Here is a 16,379-nt window from a genome sequence, read left to right on the forward strand (position 1 = left end):
GTTGGTGTCAAGAATAGCAAGACTAATGGCCGTGCGCTCTCAAGACTAAGCAAGACGCCCGTAGGGCTCAATGAGTACAAAATTAGGCATCAAGATTGGCTCCTTGAACACGCGTAGCTTGTTCATGCAGTCTAATCCTACAAATTTCAAAGAGTTTTCATCTTATCTTCGCTCCTCCTCTCTCCATCTGGATATCCTTTGCTTGCAAGAGGTATCTCATTTCCGCTCTCAATCTACTCTCACTGAATCTCAAGTCCGTTCCTTTTCTTTTGCTTTTCCTAATTGTTCTCTTGTTGTGTCCAAGCACTGTGCTATTATATGTCTCAATTCTCGTTATTCTTTGGTGGATACGGAGGTATTGTTGGATGAACGTTGTCTTGTTGCATCTGTCGTAGATGCCTCAAGCAATGTTTTGTGCAAAGTGGCCAACGTCTCATGGTCCCAGCGGCAGTCTTTTGACCGTCCTTCATTTATCTCTGATTTTCTCTCTCTTTCTGTTTGGTTCTGATGTGTTCAACACACCTTGGATGGTTATGGGTGATTTCAACATTCACTTGCATTCTTTGTCTACTTCTCGTCAAGCCGATGTCGCTCCTTTTGTTCACTGGTTGCGTACTCACTTTGTCAATTGTCATCCGGATGGTTTAGCTACGTTTCCAAAGAGCAATACTTGTATTGATTACATCTTTGGTCACTCTTCTCTTGCTCCTCGTTTTGGACTAATAGTCAGTTACTATATATGCCTAGTAGGTGGACGGATCACTCTCTTTTGACTGTTGAAATGTTGACCTGCGACAGCTAGTATTGGTCCTGGTAGTTGGCGGTTCAATCCAACTCTGCTTGATGATAAGGAATTTGTTGCGTTGTTGAATGCCACGGTGTCATTGTTCTTCTCTGGTGCTGTTGGTGGTGGGTCTAAGGGTGTCAATACTAGTCAAGGTAGTAGTGGTGACTCTGAAAGCACGGTGGCTAGATGGGAATCCTTCAAGTTGTTACTAAAGTGCTGTGCACAAAAGTACACTAGAAGCATGAAAGCACGATTCAAGAACAAAGTTTTTACGCTTCAACTGGAACGTATTAGGGCTCTGTCGACGTCTGTATCGGGTGTTGAGACTAGGAATGCTATTGGTCAAACTGATAGAGTGTCTACTGCTTCAGGTGATGCTGAACAGCAGGTCAGGCAACTAGAAGTTTTGATTGAGGATCAGATACAGAAAGAGACTAGTCAGAATATGCTTCGCTCTGCCACTCGTTGGTTAGAACAGGGAGAACGTAGCAACAAGTATTTCTATCGTTCGATCAAGGTGCGAGAGTCTCAACAGACAATTCAATCCTTAAAGTGCTCTACTACTGGGGATATCTTGGTGGAAGCAGCAGCTATCAACAGGGAGGCACAAGGTTTTTACCAAAGGCTATATACCCCTGATGCTGTCGATGCTGAAGCTATCGATACTCTCCTGGGGAATGTTCCAACTGATGTACGTCTATCATCTTTGGATGGTGATATGCTAATGGAACTTCCAACTCGCGATGTTTTGTTGTCTCTGCTCACTCATGCTCCCAAGTCTAAAAGTCCTGGTCTTGACGGTTTGCCTTTTGAATTGTATCAATATCTTGCTGGTGTTTCTACTGATTTTCTTGACTTGCTTGTGGATGTGTTGGGTGCAGCTTTTTCTGGTGTGTTTCCTCCTTCGTGGCAACAAACTCGTATGGTCTTATTGTTCAAGAAGGGTGACCCTCAGTTGTTGGTTAACTGGAGACCTTTGTCCTTAATTAACAGTGATGCCAAGTTATTTACAAAGCTCATTGCTAATCGTATGAACAAAGTGTTGCCAAAGTTAATCAACCCTTATCAAACTGGTTTTCTCCCTCATCGTCTGATCTCTGACAATGGCTGGTTAAATCAGTTGTTGATGTCTCACTTGCGTGTTGTTGCTCCTGATTTACCTCAAGTGGCTGTTTTGTTGGATCAAGAGAAGGCGTATGATCGGGTTCATCCTGAATATCTTTGTCGTGTGTTGCTCCGGTTTGGTTTTCCTGGTGAGTTGGTGTCTTGTCTGTCTTCTTTGTTCTTTGGAACCAAGATTTCAGTGTCTATCAATGGTTGGCTTGGTGCTCCTGTACCTCAATTGCGAGGTCTTCGTCAAGGTGATCCTCTGTCTCCATTGCTATTCAATCTGGCATTTGAGCCTTTGCTTCGTTCTCTCCTTGCTTGTCCTGGTCTTTCTGGTGTTACTCTGTCTCCTGTTAATATCCCACGTAAATGGAAGCCTTCACCGGTTGAAGTTCGTGTGGATCATGGTACTGGTTCCCGGAATTGGACTTTGGACTTTGTCAGTGGCTCTGTTGCTCCTCCTCCTGTCAAGATTCTAAGCTATGCGGATGATCTTGAGGTGTTTTTGTCTTCGCCAGAAGAGTGGTCTGTGTTGTTGTCTGTTCTTGATCTGTATGGCCGAGCATCTAATGCGAAAGTCAATATCAGCAAGACAGTGTTGGTGTCGTTGTCTGGTGTGTCACACTCTGCTTGGGTTGCTTTGGCTGATTCTACTGGTCTCCAGTGGCATGACGCTCACTCTCGTGGTGCAGTACGTTACTTGGGTTATCCCTTGTATCATACTGAAAGTCAACTTCAAGACTATCTTGATGGTGTCTTGGTGAAGGTCCAGCGACACAGTAACTTGATGAAACAAAGGAATCTCTCCATTAGGGGAGCAGGACTAGTGGCTAACTCGTTACTGTTGTCAAAGGTATATCATTTGTTGCGTGTTGTTCCTGGTGGTGCTACTACTGCGTCGTGGTTGAAGTCTCTCACTACGGTGGTCCGTGAGTATCTGGTGTCCTTTCGCCCTGGTGTTGCTTGGTCTACTTTGTGTCTCCCCCGCAAGTTTGGTGGTGTTGGTCTCGTGGATATAGCAGATCAAAGCTTAGCTTTGCATCTTGTCTATTTGCAACGTTTGTTGCGTCCACCCTCTCCCAGTGATTTTGTCTCCTCTTGGTTGGTGTACGCTTTTCAAGTTTACACTGGTCATAAGTCCATCTTGCCGTGGTTTTGTTTTCCTGGTCTTTACCAGTCTCGTGTGTCTTCTGTGCCTGCTCTAACACATCTTGGAAAGCTTCTGTTGAGATTGCCAAAGTTAGTTCCTTCCTCTGGTTGGTCTGCTAGGTGGTTTCTTGATCTTCCCTTGTGTTCTGTACTCAGTACTGTGCCTTCTGTTCGTCCTCCTCGTGATCCATCATCTCTTGATCCTCGTTTCTTGGTGTCGGATGTCTCTTTCTGGCAACCTGATCTAGGTATAGTTGATGGTGTCACCTCTCATCTTGCTTGGTCATCTCGTGTTTTGCGCCCTGTTTTTCTTGCCTTGAACCGTGATCGTGGTCCTGTCTCTCTGGTATTCCCGCCTGTCATGGATAGTAAGATAGTCTTGTCTCAAGCAGACTATTTTGCTATGCCCCGTTCTGATGGTGCTACCTCTTGGATGCCAGATTGTACACATTGGACTGTCTCCAACTCGTCTCGTTCTGCTGCTCCGGTTGCTCGTCTCTCTCTTGGTGCTTTGCGAAGGTATTGGCACCCTGCAAAGGGTACCATTACCTCTCGTATGGGTCCTCCCTTGAAGTTGCCTGCCCATTTGTTGCTGTCTCCTGCTTTGTGGCGTCTTTTCTGGTCCCTGGAAATGCCTGCAAAGGCTTTCACACCTTGGTGGCGATTGCTACATGACCGTGTCCCGCACCGCTCGTGGTGTCATAAGATTATGCCTACAAAAGTTCTGTCTCCTGCTTGTGCTCTTTGTGGTTTTGCTACAGAGGACCTTTACCATTTCGTGGTGGGTTGCCATGTCAAGTCATTTTTCTGGCAGGATGTAGTCTCTTTGTTGTCACTTCAAGAGCTACTCCCCTCTGCTTCTTCTATTTGGTTGGCGCTGACTACCTTTTGTAGTGGTTCGGATTTGTTGGTGATCGATGAGGATGTTCTGATTGCTCTTGGTGCTGCTTACAGTACACTTTGGAAGTATCATTGGCGATGCGTCATAGACGAGGAGCCTTGGATAGCTTCTGCTGCTATCAACATGGTCCGTCAAGACCATAGTACACTCTTTTCTTCTCTTTCTTTGGCAAGTGTTCAAGCTGGCACCTTGGCCTTGCCTGTAATTACTGTATAGATTATAAATTTAAAGCTAATAAAGATACACTTTAATACAAAAAAAAAAAAGCGTATTCAGAAGCTCTTTCGCGTATTCATCACTTTTTAAAAAGTTTTCGATTACGCCATCTTTGAACAACGATATCTCGACAACTAGGATACATCCATCTTGCATCCAAGTATATTTAGATACATCCATTTCAGCTCTACAACATATCTTGATTTCAGATCGATTCAACAATTTTTCGTCGAATTCATCTTTTTCACTACTTTTTCAACAACGCGACTTAGTTACACTCTAGATTACAAGTTACACTCTACGTCTGTTACACTCCATGTCTTCCCAATCTGAATTGACTTGGGCTCAAAGAGCTTCACGTCAAAAGGTGGGTCGATTTCTCCAACCCAACAAGCGACGATTGGACAATCCAACTGATGTACCACTGGTGGGTATTGTTCTCTATGAAGATGATGACCTGAAGGGTCAAATTTTGGCAAGCAAGGCTATGGCGATTATTCAGCAATCCCTTTCTTCTGGTTCTGTTCTGTTCACGTTTCAGAAAACTTTGTTTCCTGATCGTGTTGCCGCTTACAAAGTGATTCAAGATCAAATCTCACCTGACGTGGAATTTCGACCTCTTAGTTTGTATGATTCTCGTGCTGATGGTTCTCTGCTGATTGAAGCCAGGTTTGCTCAGGTGGAGCATGCACAAGTGGCTATGCGTGAAGGGGTGACTGTACAAGGTGTAGTGTACAAAGCGTCTACCTCCAAGGAAAGTGCTGAATTTGGGGATGTCAAGCATGTGCGGTTTACACTTATGCGTATGGTGGACAAGACCACTTTTTTGTCGGATCTTATGGAGTCCTTGTCGTACTTTGGTAAGGTACTGCAAGTGAAGAAGTTTACTCACCGTGGTTACTTTGAGGGTAAACTTTCGGTGATTTTGGATACTTCTGTTGGATTTCAGGTAGGGGATGAGTGGCAGGAGGCCAAGCCCCTAGATAGAATGCTCTATCTGAGCGAATTTGATTGTTTTGTGCCAGCGACTTATCAAGGTGCTCCACCTGTTTGTCATTTCTGTCAACACAGCGGTCATGTTCGCGCCAAATGTCCTGAATTGGCTAGACGTCGTTGCTTTAGGTGCAATAAGCAAGGGCACATGTTGCGTTTTTGCCCTGAAAAGGAGGTTCAGTCTGCAAATTTCACCAAGAAGCACAAAGTTCACCATCATTCTGAGGATTCTGAGGATGTCACTCTGGCTCGTAAGAACACTGTGGAATTGATGGAATATATTGAGAAGGAAAAATTAGGCGTAGGTAAGGAGGTGGAGAAGGTAGAAGAAGAAGAACTCGATTATCGTGTAGTCGAGGATGAATCTCTTCAGGGTGAAAGTGTTGACGAATCTGAAAATGATGAGTCCACTGGTAACGAGGATTTGGATCTTCTGAGTGAAGATAACCACCAGGTAAGTATGAATGATGATGAGGACATGGAGGACGACAAGATTGTGCTTGCTGGAGCTCCCAAGAAGCTGGATACCGTGCGTGGTTCTGCCTACTCCAAGTATGCGTCTGCTGAGGTGGCTGTGAATATGAACATTGACTCGCCTGAGGAGATGTTGAATTTGACCAAGTTGAAGGATCTTGCTCAGCGCAAAAGAATGGAGTTCAATGCAAACCTGAAAGGTACTACTGGTGCTGGTGTAAAAGGTGATAACAAGCAGGATAACTCTGGTGGTGTTTCTTCTGGTACTGGTGCTAAGGGTAACAAGTCTGGTGTTGCTTCTGGTGTTGCTTCCGGTGGTGTTTCTGGTGGTGTTTCTGGTGGTGTTTCTGGTGTTGTCAAGAATAGCAAGACTAATGGCCGTGCGCCTCTCAAGACTAAGCAAGACGCCCGTAGGGCTCAATGAGTACAAAATTAGGCATCAAGATTGGCTCCTTGAACACGCGTAGCTTGTTCATGCAGTCTAATCCTACAAATTTCAAAGAGTTTTCATCTTATCTTCGCTCCTCCTCTCTCCATCTGGATATCCTTTGCTTGCAAGAGGTATCTCATTTCCGCTCTCAATCTACTCTCACTGAATCTCAAGTCCGTTCCTTTTCTTTTGCTTTTCCTAATTGTTCTCTCGTTGTGTCCAAGCACTGTGCTATTATATGTCTCAATTCTCGTTATTCTTTGGTGGATACGGAGGTATTGTTGGATGAACGTTGTCTTGTTGCATCTGTCGTAGATGCCTCAAGCAATGTTTTGTGCAAAGTGGCCAATATTTATGGTCCCGCGCAGTCTTTTGACCGTCCTTCATTTATCTCTGATTTTCTCTCTCTTTCTGTTTGGTCTGATGTGTTCAACACACCTTGGATGGTTATGGGTGATTTCAACATTCACTTGCATTCTTTGTCTACTTCTCGTCAAGCCGATGTCGCTCCTTTTGTTCACTGGTTGCGTACTCACTTTGTCAATTGTCATCCGGATGGTTTAGCTACGTTTCCAAAGAGCAATACTTGTATTGATTACATCTTTGGTCACTCTTCTCTTGCTCCTCGTTTGACTAATAGTCAGTTACTATATATGCCTAGTAGGTGGACGGATCACTCTCTTTTGACTGTTGAAATGTTGCCTGCGACAGCTAGTATTGGTCCTGGTAGTTGGCGGTTCAATCCAACTCTGCTTGATGATAAGGAATTTGTTGCGTTGTTGAATGCCACGGTGTCATTGTTCTTCTCTGGTGCTGTTGGTGGTGGGTCTAAGGGTGTCAATACTAGTCAAGGTGGCAGTGGTGACTCTGAAAGCACGGTGGCTAGATGGGAATCCTTCAAGTTGTTACTAAAGTGCTGTGCACAAAAGTACACTAGAAGCATGAAAGCACGATTCAAGAACAAAGTTTTTACGCTTCAACTGGAACGTATTAGGGCTCTGTCAACGTCTGTATCAGGTGTTGAGACTAGGAATGCTATTGATCAAACTGACAGAGTGTCTACTGCTACAGGTGATGCTGAGCAGCAGGTCAGGCAACTAGAAGTTTTGATTGAGAATCAGATACAGAAAGAGACTAGTCAGAATATGCTTCGCTCTGCCACTCGTTGGTTAGAACAGGGAGAACGTAGCAACAAGTATTTCTATCGTTCGATCAAGGTGCGAGAGTCTCAACAGACAATTCAATCCTTAAAGTGCTCTACTACTGGAGATATCTTGGTGGAAGCAGCAGCTATCAACAGGGAGGCACAAGGTTTTTACCAAAGGCTATATACCCCTGATGCTGTCGATGCTGAAGCTATCGATACTCTCCTGGGGAATGTTCCAACTGATGTACGTCTATCATCCTTGGATGGTGATATGCTAATGGAACTTCCAACTCGCGATGTTTTGTTGTCTTTGCTCACTCATGCTCCCAAGTCTAAAAGTCCTGGTCTTGACGGTTTGCCTTTTGAATTGTATCAATATCTTGCTGGTGTTTCAACTGATTTTCTTGACTTGCTTGTGGATGTGTTGGGTGCAGCTTTTTCTGGTGTGTTTCCTCCTTCGTGGCAACAAACTCGTATGGTCTTATTGTTCAAGAAGGGTGACCCTCAGTTGTTGGTTAACTGGAGACCTTTGTCCTTAATTAACAGTGATGCCAAGTTATTTACAAAGCTCATTGCTAATCGTATGAACAAAGTGTTGCCAAAGTTAATCAACCCTTATCAAACTGGTTTTCTCCCTCATCGTCTGATCTCTGACAATGGCTGGTTAAATCAGTTGTTGATGTCTCACTTGCGTGTTGTTGCTCCTGATTTACCTCAAGTTGCTGTTTTGTTGGATCAAGAGAAGGCGTATGATCGGGTTCATCCTGAATATCTTTGTCGTGTGTTGCTCCGGTTTGGTTTTCCTGGTGAGTTGGTGTCTTGTCTGTCTTCTTTGTTCTTTGGAACCAAGATTTCAGTGTCTATCAATGGTTGGCTTGGTGCTCCTGTACCTCAATTGCGAGGTCTTCGTCAAGGTGATCCTCTCTCTCCATTGCTATTCAATCTGGCATTTGAGCCTTTGCTTCGTTCTCTCCTTGCTTGTCCTGGTCTTTCTGGTGTTACTCTGTCTCCTGTTGATATCCCACGTAAATGGAAGCCTTTACCGGTCGAAGTTCGTGTGGATCATGGTACTGGTGCCCGGAATTGGACTTTGGACTTTGTTAGTGGCTCTGTTGCTCCTCCTCCTGTCAAGATTCTGAGCTATGCGGATGATCTTGAGGTGTTTTTGTCTTCGCCAGAAGAGTGGTCTGTGCTGTTGTCTGTTCTTGATCTGTATGGCCGAGCATCTAATGCGAAAGTCAATATCAGCAAGACAGTGTTGGTGTCGTTGTCTGGTGTGTCACACTCTGCTTGGGTTGCTTTGGCTGATTCTACTGGTCTCCAGTGGCATGACGCTCACTCTCGTGGTGCAGTACGTTACTTGGGTTATCCCTTGTATCATACTGAAAGTCAACTTCAAGACTATCTTGATGGTGTCTTGGTGAAGGTCCAGCGACACAGTAACTTGTTGAAACAAAGGAATCTCTCCATTAGGGGAGCAGGACTAGTGGCTAACTCGTTACTGTTGTCAAAGGTATATCATTTGTTGCGTGTTGTTCCTGGTGGTGCTACTACTGCGTCGTGGTTGAAGTCTCTCACTACGGTGGTCCGTGAGTATCTGATGTCCTTTCGCCCTGGTGTTGCTTGGTCTACTTTGTGTCTCCCCCGCAAGTTTGGTGGTGTTGGTCTCGTGGATATAGCAGATCAAAGCTTAGCTTTGCATCTTGTCTATTTGCAACGTTTGTTGCGTCCACCCTCTCCCAGTGATTTTGTCTCCTCTTGGTTGGTGTACGCTTTTCAAGTTTACACTGGTCATAAGTCCATCTTGCCGTGGTTTTGTTTTCCTGGTCTTTACCAGTCTCGTGTGTCTTCTGTGCCTGCTCTAACACATCTTGGAAAGCTTCTGTTGAGATTGCCAAAGCTAGTTCCTTCCTCTGGTTGGTCTGCTAGGTGGTTTCTTGATCTTCCCTTGTGTTCTGTACTCAGTACTGTGCCTTCTGTTCGTCCTCCTCGTGATCCATCATCTCTTGATCCTCGTTTCTTGGTGTCGGATGTCTCTTTCTGGCAACCTGATCTAGGTATAGTTGATGGTGTCACCTCTCATCTTGCTTGGTCATCTCGTGTTTTGCGCCCTGTTTTTCTTGCCTTGAACCGTGATCGTGGTCCTGTCTCTCTGGTATTCCCGCCTGTCATGGATAGTAAGATAGTCTTGTCTCAAGCAGACTATTTTGCTATGCCCCGTTCTGATGGTGCTACCTCTTGGATGCCAGATTGTACACATTGGACTGTCTCCAACTCGTCTCGTTCTGCTGCTCCGGTTGCTCGTCTCTCTCTTGGTGCTTTGCGAAGGTATTGGCACCCTGCAAAGGGTACCATTACCTCTCGTATGGGTCCTCCCTTGAAGTTGCCTGCCCATTTGTTGCTGTCTCCTGCTTTGTGGCGTCTTTTCTGGTCCCTGGAAATGCCTGCAAAGGCTTTCACACCTTGGTGGCGATTGCTACATGACCGTGTCCCGCACCGCTCGTGGTGTCATAAGATTATGCCTACAAAAGTTCTGTCTCCTGCTTGTGCTCTTTGTGGTTTTGCTACAGAAGACCTTTACCATTTCGTGGTGGGTTGCCATGTCAAGTCATTTTTCTGGCAGGATGTAGTCTCTTTGTTGTCACTTCAAGAGCTACTCCCCTCTGCTTCTTCTATTTGGTTGGCGCTGACTACCTTTTGTAGTGGTTCGGATTTGTTGGTGATCGATGAGGATGTTCTGATTGCTCTTGGTGCTGCTTACAGTACACTTTGGAAGTATCATTGGCGATGCGTCATAGACGAGGAGCCTTGGATAGCTTCTGCTGCTATCAACATGGTCCGTCAAGACCATAGTACACTCTTTTCTTCTCTTTCTTTGGCAAGTGTTCAAGCTGGCACCTTGGCCTTGCCTGTAATTACTGTATAGATTATAAATTTAAAGCTAATAAAGATACACTTTAATACAAAAAAAAAAAAAGCGTATTCAGAAGCTCTTTCGCGTATTCATCACTTTTTAAAAAGTTTTCGATTACGCCATCTTTGAACAACGATATCTCGACAACTAGGATACATCCATCTTGCATCCAAGTATATTTAGATACATCCATTTCAGCTCTACAACATATCTTGATTTCAGATTGATTCAACAATTTTTCGTCGAATTCATCTTTTTCACTACTTTTTCAACAACGCGACTTAGTTACACTCTAGATTACAAGTTACACTCTACGTCTGTTACACTCCATGTCTTCCCAATCTGAATTGACTTGGGCTCAAAGAGCTTCACGTCAAAAGGTGGGTCGATTTCTCCAGCCCAACAAGCGACGATTGGACAATCCAACTGATGTACCACTGGTGGGTACTGTTCTCTATGAAGATGATGACCTGAAGGGTCAAATTTTGGCAAGCAAGGCTATGGCGATTATTCAGCAATCCCTTTCTTCTGGTTCTGTTCTGTTCACGTTTCAGAAAACTTTGTTTCCTGATCGTGTTGCCGCTTACAAAGTGATTCAAGATCAAATCTCACCTGACGTGGAATTTCGACCTCTTAGTTTGTATGATTCTCGTGCTGATGGTTCTCTGCTGATTGAAGCCAGGTTTGCTCAGGTGGAGCATGCACAAGTGGCTATGCGTGAAGGGGTGACAGTACAAGGTGTAGTGTACAAAGCGTCTACCTCCAAGGAAAGTGCTGAATTTGGGGATGTCAAGCATGTGCGGTTTACACTTATGCGTATGGTGGACAAGACCACTTTTTTGTCGGATCTTATGGAGTCCTTGTCGTACTTTGGTAAGGTACTGCAAGTGAAGAAGTTTACTCACCGTGGTTACTTTGAGGGTAAACTTTCGGTGATTTTGGATACTTCTGTTGGATTTCAGGTAGGGGATGAGTGGCAGGAGGCCAAGCCCCTAGATAGAATGCTCTATCTGAGCGAATTTGATTGTTTTGTGCCAGCGACTTATCAAGGTGCTCCACCTGTTTGTCATTTCTGTCAACACAGCGGTCATGTTCGCGCCAAATGTCCTGAATTGGCTAGACGTCGTTGCTTTAGGTGCAATAAGCAAGGGCACATGTTGCGTTTTTGCCCTGAAAAGGAGGTTCAGTCTGCAAATTTCACCAAGAAGCACAAAGTTCACCATCATTCTGAGGATTCTGAGGATGTCACTCTGGCTCGTAAGAACACTGTGGAATTGATGGAATATATTGAGAAGGAAAAATTAGGCGTAGGTAAGGAGGTGGAGAAGGTAGAAGAAGAAGAACTCGATTATCGTGTAGTCGAGGATGAATCTCTTCAGGGTGAAAGTGTTGACGAATCTGAAAATGATGAGTCCACTGGTAACGAGGATTTGGATCTTCTGAGTGAAGATAACCACCAGGTAAGTATGAATGATGATGAGGACATGGAGGACGACAAGATTGTGCTTGCTGGAGCTCCCAAGAAGCTGGATACCGTGCGTGGTTCTGCCTACTCCAAGTATGCGTCTGCTGAGGTGGCTGTGAATATGAACATTGACTCGCCTGAGGAGATGTTGAATTTGACCAAGTTGAAGGATCTTGCTCAGCGCAAAAGAATGGAGTTCAATGCAAACCTGAAAGGTACTACTGGTGCTGGTGTAAAAGGTGATAACAAGCAGGATAACTCTGGTGGTGTTTCTTCTGGTACTGGTGCTAAGGGTAACAAGTCTGGTGTTGCTTCTGGTGTTGCTTCCGGTGGTGTTTCTGGTGGTGTTTCTGGTGGTGTTTCTGGTGTTGTCAAGAATAGCAAGACTAATGGCCGTGCGCCTCTCAAGACTAAGCAAGACGCCCGTAGGGCTCAATGAGTACAAAATTAGGCATCAAGATTGGCTCCTTGAACACGCGTAGCTTGTTCATGCAGTCTAATCCTACAAATTTCAAAGAGTTTTCATCTTATCTTCGCTCCTCCTCTCTCCATCTGGATATCCTTTGCTTGCAAGAGGTATCTCATTTCCGCTCTCAATCTACTCTCACTGAATCTCAAGTCCGTTCCTTTTCTTTTGCTTTTCCTAATTGTTCTCTCGTTGTGTCCAAGCACTGTGCTATTATATGTCTCAATTCTCGTTATTCTTTGGTGGATACGGAGGTATTGTTGGATGAACGTTGTCTTGTTGCATCTGTCGTAGATGCCTCAAGCAATGTTTTGTGCAAAGTGGCCAACGTCTATGGTCCAGCGCAGTCTTCTGACCGTCCTTCATTTATCTCTGATTTTCTCTCTCTTTCTGTTTGGTCTGATGTGTTCAACACACCTTGGATGGTTATGGGTGATTTCAACATTCACTTGCACTCTTTGTCTACTTCTCGTCAAGCCGATGTCGCTCCTTTTGTTCACTGGTTGCGTACTCACTTTGTCAATTGTCATCCGGATGGTTTAGCCACGTTTCCAAAGAGCAATACTTGTATTGATTACATCTTTGGTCACTCTTCTCTTGCTCCTCGTTTGACTAATAGTCAGTTACTATATATGCCTAGTAGGTGGACGGATCACTCTCTTTTGACTGTTGAAATGTTACCTGCGACAGCTAGTATTGGTCCTGGTAGTTGGCGGTTCAATCCAACTCTGCTTGATGATAAGGAATTTGTTGCGTTGTTGAATGCCACGGTGTCATTGTTCTTCTCTGGTGCTGTTGGTGGTGGGTCTAAGGGTGTCAATACTAGTCAAGGTAGTAGTGGTGACTCTGAAAGCACGGTGGCTAGATGGGAATCCTTCAAGTTGTTACTAAAGTGCTGTGCACAAAAGTACACTAGAAGCATGAAAGCACGATTCAAGAACAAAGTTTTTACGCTTCAACTGGAACGTATTAGGGCTCTGTCGACGTCTGTATCGGGTGTTGAGACTAGGAATGCTATTGGTCAAACTGATAGAGTGTCTACTGCTTCAGGTGATGCTGAACAGCAGGTCAGGCAACTAGAAGTTTTGATTGAGGATCAGATACAGAAAGAGACTAGTCAGAATATGCTTCGCTCTGCCACTCGTTGGTTAGAACAGGGAGAACGTAGCAACAAGTATTTCTATCGTTCGATCAAGGTGCGAGAGTCTCAACAGACAATTCAATCCTTAAAGTGCTCTACTACTGGGGATATCTTGGTGGAAGCAGCAGCTATCAACAGGGAGGCACAAGGTTTTTACCAAAGGCTATATACCCCTGATGCTGTCGATGCTGAAGCTATCGATACTCTCCTGGGGAATGTTCCAACTGATGTACGTCTATCATCTTTGGATGGTGATATGCTAATGGAACTTCCAACTCGCGATGTTTTGTTGTCTCTGCTCACTCATGCTCCCAAGTCTAAAAGTCCTGGTCTTGACGGTTTGCCTTTTGAATTGTATCAATATCTTGCTGGTGTTTCAACTGATTTTCTTGACTTGCTTGTGGATGTGTTGGGTGCAGCTTTTTCTGGTGTGTTTCCTCCTTCGTGGCAACAAACTCGTATGGTCTTATTGTTCAAGAAGGGTGACCCTCAGTTGTTGGTTAACTGGAGACCTTTGTCCTTAATTAACAGTGATGCCAAGTTATTTACAAAGCTCATTGCTAATCGTATGAACAAAGTGTTGCCAAAGTTAATCAACCCTTATCAAACTGGTTTTCTCCCTCATCGTCTGATCTCTGACAATGGCTGGTTAAATCAGTTGTTGATGTCTCACTTGCGTGTTGTTGCTCCTGATTTACCTCAAGTTGCTGTTTTGTTGGATCAAGAGAAGGCGTATGATCGGGTTCATCCTGAATATCTTTGTCGTGTGTTGCTCCGGTTTGGTTTTCCTGGTGAGTTGGTGTCTTGTCTGTCTTCTTTGTTCTTTGGAACCAAGATTTCAGTGTCTATCAATGGTTGGCTTGGTGCTCCTGTACCTCAATTGCGAGGTCTTCGTCAAGGTGATCCTCTGTCTCCATTGCTATTCAATCTGGCATTTGAGCCTTTGCTTCGTTCTCTCCTTGCTTGTCCTGGTCTTTCTGGTGTTACTCTGTCTCCTGTTGATATCCCACGTAAATGGAAGCCTTCACCGGTTGAAGTTCGTGTGGATCATGGTACTGGTTCCCGGAATTGGACTTTGGACTTTGTCAGTGGCTCTGTTGCTCCTCCTCCTGTCAAGATTCTGAGCTATGCGGATGATCTTGAGGTGTTTTTGTCTTCGCCAGAAGAGTGGTCTGTGCTGTTGTCTGTTCTTGATCTGTATGGCCGAGCATCTAATGCGAAAGTCAATATCAGCAAGACAGTGTTGGTGTCGTTGTCTGGTGTGTCACACTCTGCTTGGGTTGCTTTGGCTGATTCTACTGGTCTCCAGTGGCATGACGCTCACTCTCGTGGTGCAGTACGTTACTTGGGTTATCCCTTGTATCATACTGAAAGTCAACTTCAAGACTATCTTGATGGTGTCTTGGTGAAGGTCCAGCGACACAGTAACTTGTTGAAACAAAGGAATCTCTCCATTAGGGGAGCAGGACTAGTGGCTAACTCGTTACTGTTGTCAAAGGTATATCATTTGTTGCGTGTTGTTCCTGGTGGTGCTACTACTGCGTCGTGGTTGAAGTCTCTCACTACGGTGGTCCGTGAGTATCTGATGTCCTTTCGCCCTGGTGTTGCTTGGTCTACTTTGTGTCTCCCCCGCAAGTTTGGTGGTGTTGGTCTCGTGGATATAGCAGATCAAAGCTTAGCTTTGCATCTTGTCTATTTGCAACGTTTGTTGCGTCCACCCTCTCCCAGTGATTTTGTCTCCTCTTGGTTGGTGTACGCTTTTCAAGTTTACACTGGTCATAAGTCCATCTTGCCGTGGTTTTGTTTTCCTGGTCTTTACCAGTCTCGTGTGTCTTCTGTGCCTGCTCTAACACATCTTGGAAAGCTTCTGTTGAGATTGCCAAAGCTAGTTCCTTCCTCTGGTTGGTCTGCTAGGTGGTTTCTTGATCTTCCCTTGTGTTCTGTACTCAGTACTGTGCCTTCTGTTCGTCCTCCTCGTGATCCATCATCTCTTGATCCTCGTTTCTTGGTGTCGGATGTCTCTTTCTGGCAACCTGATCTAGGTATAGTTGATGGTGTCACCTCTCATCTTGCTTGGTCATCTCGTGTTTTGCGCCCTGTTTTTCTTGCCTTGAACCGTGATCGTGGTCCTGTCTCTCTGGTATTCCCGCCTGTCATGGATAGTAAGATAGTCTTGTCTCAAGCAGACTATTTTGCTATGCCCCGTTCTGATGGTGCTACCTCTTGGATGCCAGATTGTACACATTGGACTGTCTCCAACTCGTCTCGTTCTGCTGCTCCGGTTGCTCGTCTCTCTCTTGGTGCTTTGCGAAGGTATTGGCACCCTGCAAAGGGTACCATTACCTCTCGTATGGGTCCTCCCTTGAAGTTGCCTGCCCATTTGTTGCTGTCTCCTGCTTTGTGGCGTCTTTTCTGGTCCCTGGAAATGCCTGCAAAGGCTTTCACACCTTGGTGGCGATTGCTACATGACCGTGTCCCGCACCGCTCGTGGTGTCATAAGATTATGCCTACAAAAGTTCTGTCTCCTGCTTGTGCTCTTTGTGGTTTTGCTACAGAGGACCTTTACCATTTCGTGGTGGGTTGCCATGTCAAGTCATTTTTCTGGCAGGATGTAGTCTCTTTGTTGTCACTTCAAGAGCTACTCCCCTCTGCTTCTTCTATTTGGTTGGCGCTGACTACCTTTTGTAGTGGTTCGGATTTGTTGGTGATCGATGAGGATGTTCTGATTGCTCTTGGTGCTGCTTACAGTACACTTTGGAAGTATCATTGGCGATGCGTCATAGACGAGGAGCCTTGGATAGCTTCTGCTGCTATCAACATGGTCCGTCAAGACCATAGTACACTCTTTTCTTCTCTTTCTTTGGCAAGTGTTCAAGCTGGCACCTTGGCCTTGCCTGTAATTACTGTATAGATTATAAATTTAAAGCTAATAAAGATACACTTTAATACAAAAAAAAAAAAGCGTATCAAGCTTTCGTATTCATCACTTTTTAAAAAGTTTTCGATTACGCCATCTTTGAACAACGATATCTCGACAACTAGGATACATCCATCTTGCATCCAAGTATATTTAGATACATCCATTTCAGCTCTACAACATATCTTGATTTCAGATTGATTCAACAATTTTTCGTCGAATTCATCTTTTTCACTACTTTTTCAACAACGCGACTTAGTTACACTCTAGAT

General features: G+C 44.8%; 5 protein-coding genes across 5 annotated transcripts; all 5 read left to right on the forward strand.

Annotated features, from left to right (window-relative positions):
• Positions 1-70: 70 nt before the first annotated feature.
• Positions 71-4,160, forward strand: ATC70_008591 (uncharacterized protein; the record flags this gene model as incomplete). The annotated part of the gene is made up of 3 exons (XM_064827838.1): positions 71-355; positions 423-729; positions 799-4,160. 3 exons carry the CDS (start codon positions 71-73, stop codon positions 4,158-4,160), a joined length of 3,954 nt encoding a protein of 1,317 aa, XP_064678341.1.
• Positions 4,161-4,476: 316 nt separating this feature from the next.
• On the forward strand, positions 4,477-6,051 carry ATC70_008592 (uncharacterized protein; the record flags this gene model as incomplete). The annotated part of the gene is made up of 1 exon (XM_064827839.1): positions 4,477-6,051. One exon carries the CDS (start codon positions 4,477-4,479, stop codon positions 6,049-6,051), a length of 1,575 nt encoding a protein of 524 aa, XP_064678342.1.
• Positions 6,052-6,101: 50 nt separating this feature from the next.
• ATC70_008593 (uncharacterized protein) lies at positions 6,102-10,130 on the forward strand (the record flags this gene model as incomplete). The annotated part of the gene is made up of 1 exon (XM_064827840.1): positions 6,102-10,130. One exon carries the CDS (start codon positions 6,102-6,104, stop codon positions 10,128-10,130), a length of 4,029 nt encoding a protein of 1,342 aa, XP_064678343.1.
• Positions 10,131-10,447: 317 nt separating this feature from the next.
• On the forward strand, positions 10,448-12,022 carry ATC70_008594 (uncharacterized protein; the record flags this gene model as incomplete). Its single annotated transcript, XM_064827841.1, has 1 exon — positions 10,448-12,022. One exon carries the CDS (start codon positions 10,448-10,450, stop codon positions 12,020-12,022), a length of 1,575 nt encoding a protein of 524 aa, XP_064678344.1.
• Positions 12,023-12,072: 50 nt separating this feature from the next.
• NIC96_2 (nuclear pore complex subunit) lies at positions 12,073-16,101 on the forward strand (the record flags this gene model as incomplete). The annotated part of the gene is made up of 1 exon (XM_064827842.1): positions 12,073-16,101. The coding sequence occupies one exon, from the start codon at positions 12,073-12,075 to the stop codon at positions 16,099-16,101; it is 4,029 nt and encodes a 1,342-aa protein (XP_064678345.1).
• Positions 16,102-16,379: the final 278 nt, after the last annotated feature.

This window comes from Mucor velutinosus (genome assembly GCF_035048745.1).
Source record: "Mucor velutinosus strain NIH1002 chromosome Unknown tig00001562, whole genome shotgun sequence".
NCBI classification, from domain to species: domain Eukaryota; kingdom Fungi; phylum Mucoromycota; class Mucoromycetes; order Mucorales; family Mucoraceae; genus Mucor; species Mucor velutinosus.